At 36.8% G+C, this 1,610-nt stretch overlaps 1 protein-coding gene across 1 annotated transcript; it reads right to left on the reverse strand.

Moving 5' to 3' along the window:
• Positions 1-435: 435 nt before the first annotated feature.
• Positions 436-969, reverse strand: LOC104113104 (putative F-box protein At1g47790). Its single transcript, XM_009623196.1, has one exon. The coding sequence runs from the start codon at positions 967-969 to the stop codon at positions 436-438; it is 534 nt and encodes a 177-aa protein (XP_009621491.1).
• Positions 970-1,610: the final 641 nt, after the last annotated feature.

Genomic DNA, 1,610 nt, shown 5'->3' on the forward strand with positions numbered 1-1,610 from the left:
CTTCCATCCGACTCTTTAGTGGACGTTTGGACATAATAATTGTAAAATTTAAAAAGTAGTGAAATAAAATTTCAAATGAAAATATATTTGAAAATTAGAGTTGTGTTTGGACATAAATATAATTTTGGATTGTTTTGATATTTTGTGAGTGATATGAGTGAAAATTTTGAAAAATAATTTTTTGAAAATTTTCAAATTTTTCGAAAAATTTCAACATTCATCTTTTTAAGTAAAAATTTAAAATTTTATAGTCAAACATTAATTTCTAAAAAAAGTAAAACAATTTCTCAAAGCGAAAAATTTCTTATGTCTAGAGGAGCTCTTAGTCGACAACATTTCCACATCGTTCGGGACCGTAGATCCTGGCACAACACAAAAGATTTTCAAGATCAACAAATAATTCTCTTGGGGATCAAACGCCAACCCGATGGATGCTCAACAGTGCACTCCCTCATCGGGTTTGTACCCCGAAAGCGGCACCATCCTATACTGCCTCATAGCTGGGTTCCAAAGGGTAAAAACATCACCTGAAGCTTTCTGAAAAAGGCACACAATGCCATTGACAAGACCCGCAATGAACATATTGGGAAAGAAGCAAGGATAAGGGTTGTCCAACTCGACAAATGATTCATCACGCCGGTTGTACAGTGAGAGTGCATGGCCGGAGGTCTCGTAATGGCAGGTGTGTATAAGAATGGATGAACCGCTGCGCTGCAAAGCAGACGAGTGGCGGAAATGAGCGGCGATGAAGTTGGGCATAGAAATGAGGTTTCGCCATTGCTTGCAAACGCACCTGAACCGTAAAAGGATCTTAACAGGGAGACGAGAAAGGATGTTAGAGATGATTTCTCTAGGGAAATACAAGTCGGACTTCTTTGGGTCAGCTGGAGCTCTGCTCTTTGTAGTTTTGGAGCTCCCTTTCCCTTTCCCTTTCTGCTTCCCATTTCCTTTACCTTTAGACGACGCCATCTTAGCTGGGAAGTGGCCGGAGTTTGAAGACGATAAATGGTTTTGTGAAATCGACAGCTAACAGCTTAGTCTTGGCAAAGAAGAAGAGTGGAAAAGGGCTTAGGATTTAAGGGTTTTATACTTTAACAAGGTGAAGAAGGGGTTTTCTGGATTAAAAAGGACATTCCAAATTAAAATTTAACCGTGCAATAGTGATGACCGGCTCTAAAAGTGTATAGGGTAAGGCAAGTGCTCCCCAAATTTTGGGGGCTCCATTTTTATATATTTTATAGGTTTATAGTTTTGTTTTTTTATATATATATATATATAGTAAAAGGAAAGAAAACCTTTTAGATATATTAATAAAGTAAAGATTTTGACTTACTTAAAAATAGTAGAAAAATAGTTTTCAATTTGATTTTATTTGACAATTCTACTTTTTACTCTTCTTCCCAAGTAAATCTCGTGTCACGACCCAATTTCTCATCCATGTGACGTCGTGATGGCACCTAGTCTCTACAACTAGGTAAGCATAACATTTGCGAAATAATGAAATGAAAACATAAATTAACCACTAAATGTAGCAGTAACAACACAACTGGGTACCATGCCGCTTGGTATGTACAATAACCAACTATTCAAAAATACACAACAATCCCAAA

Source organism: Nicotiana tomentosiformis, chromosome 2, assembly GCF_000390325.3.
Source record: "Nicotiana tomentosiformis chromosome 2, ASM39032v3, whole genome shotgun sequence".
NCBI classification, from domain to species: domain Eukaryota; kingdom Viridiplantae; phylum Streptophyta; class Magnoliopsida; order Solanales; family Solanaceae; genus Nicotiana; species Nicotiana tomentosiformis.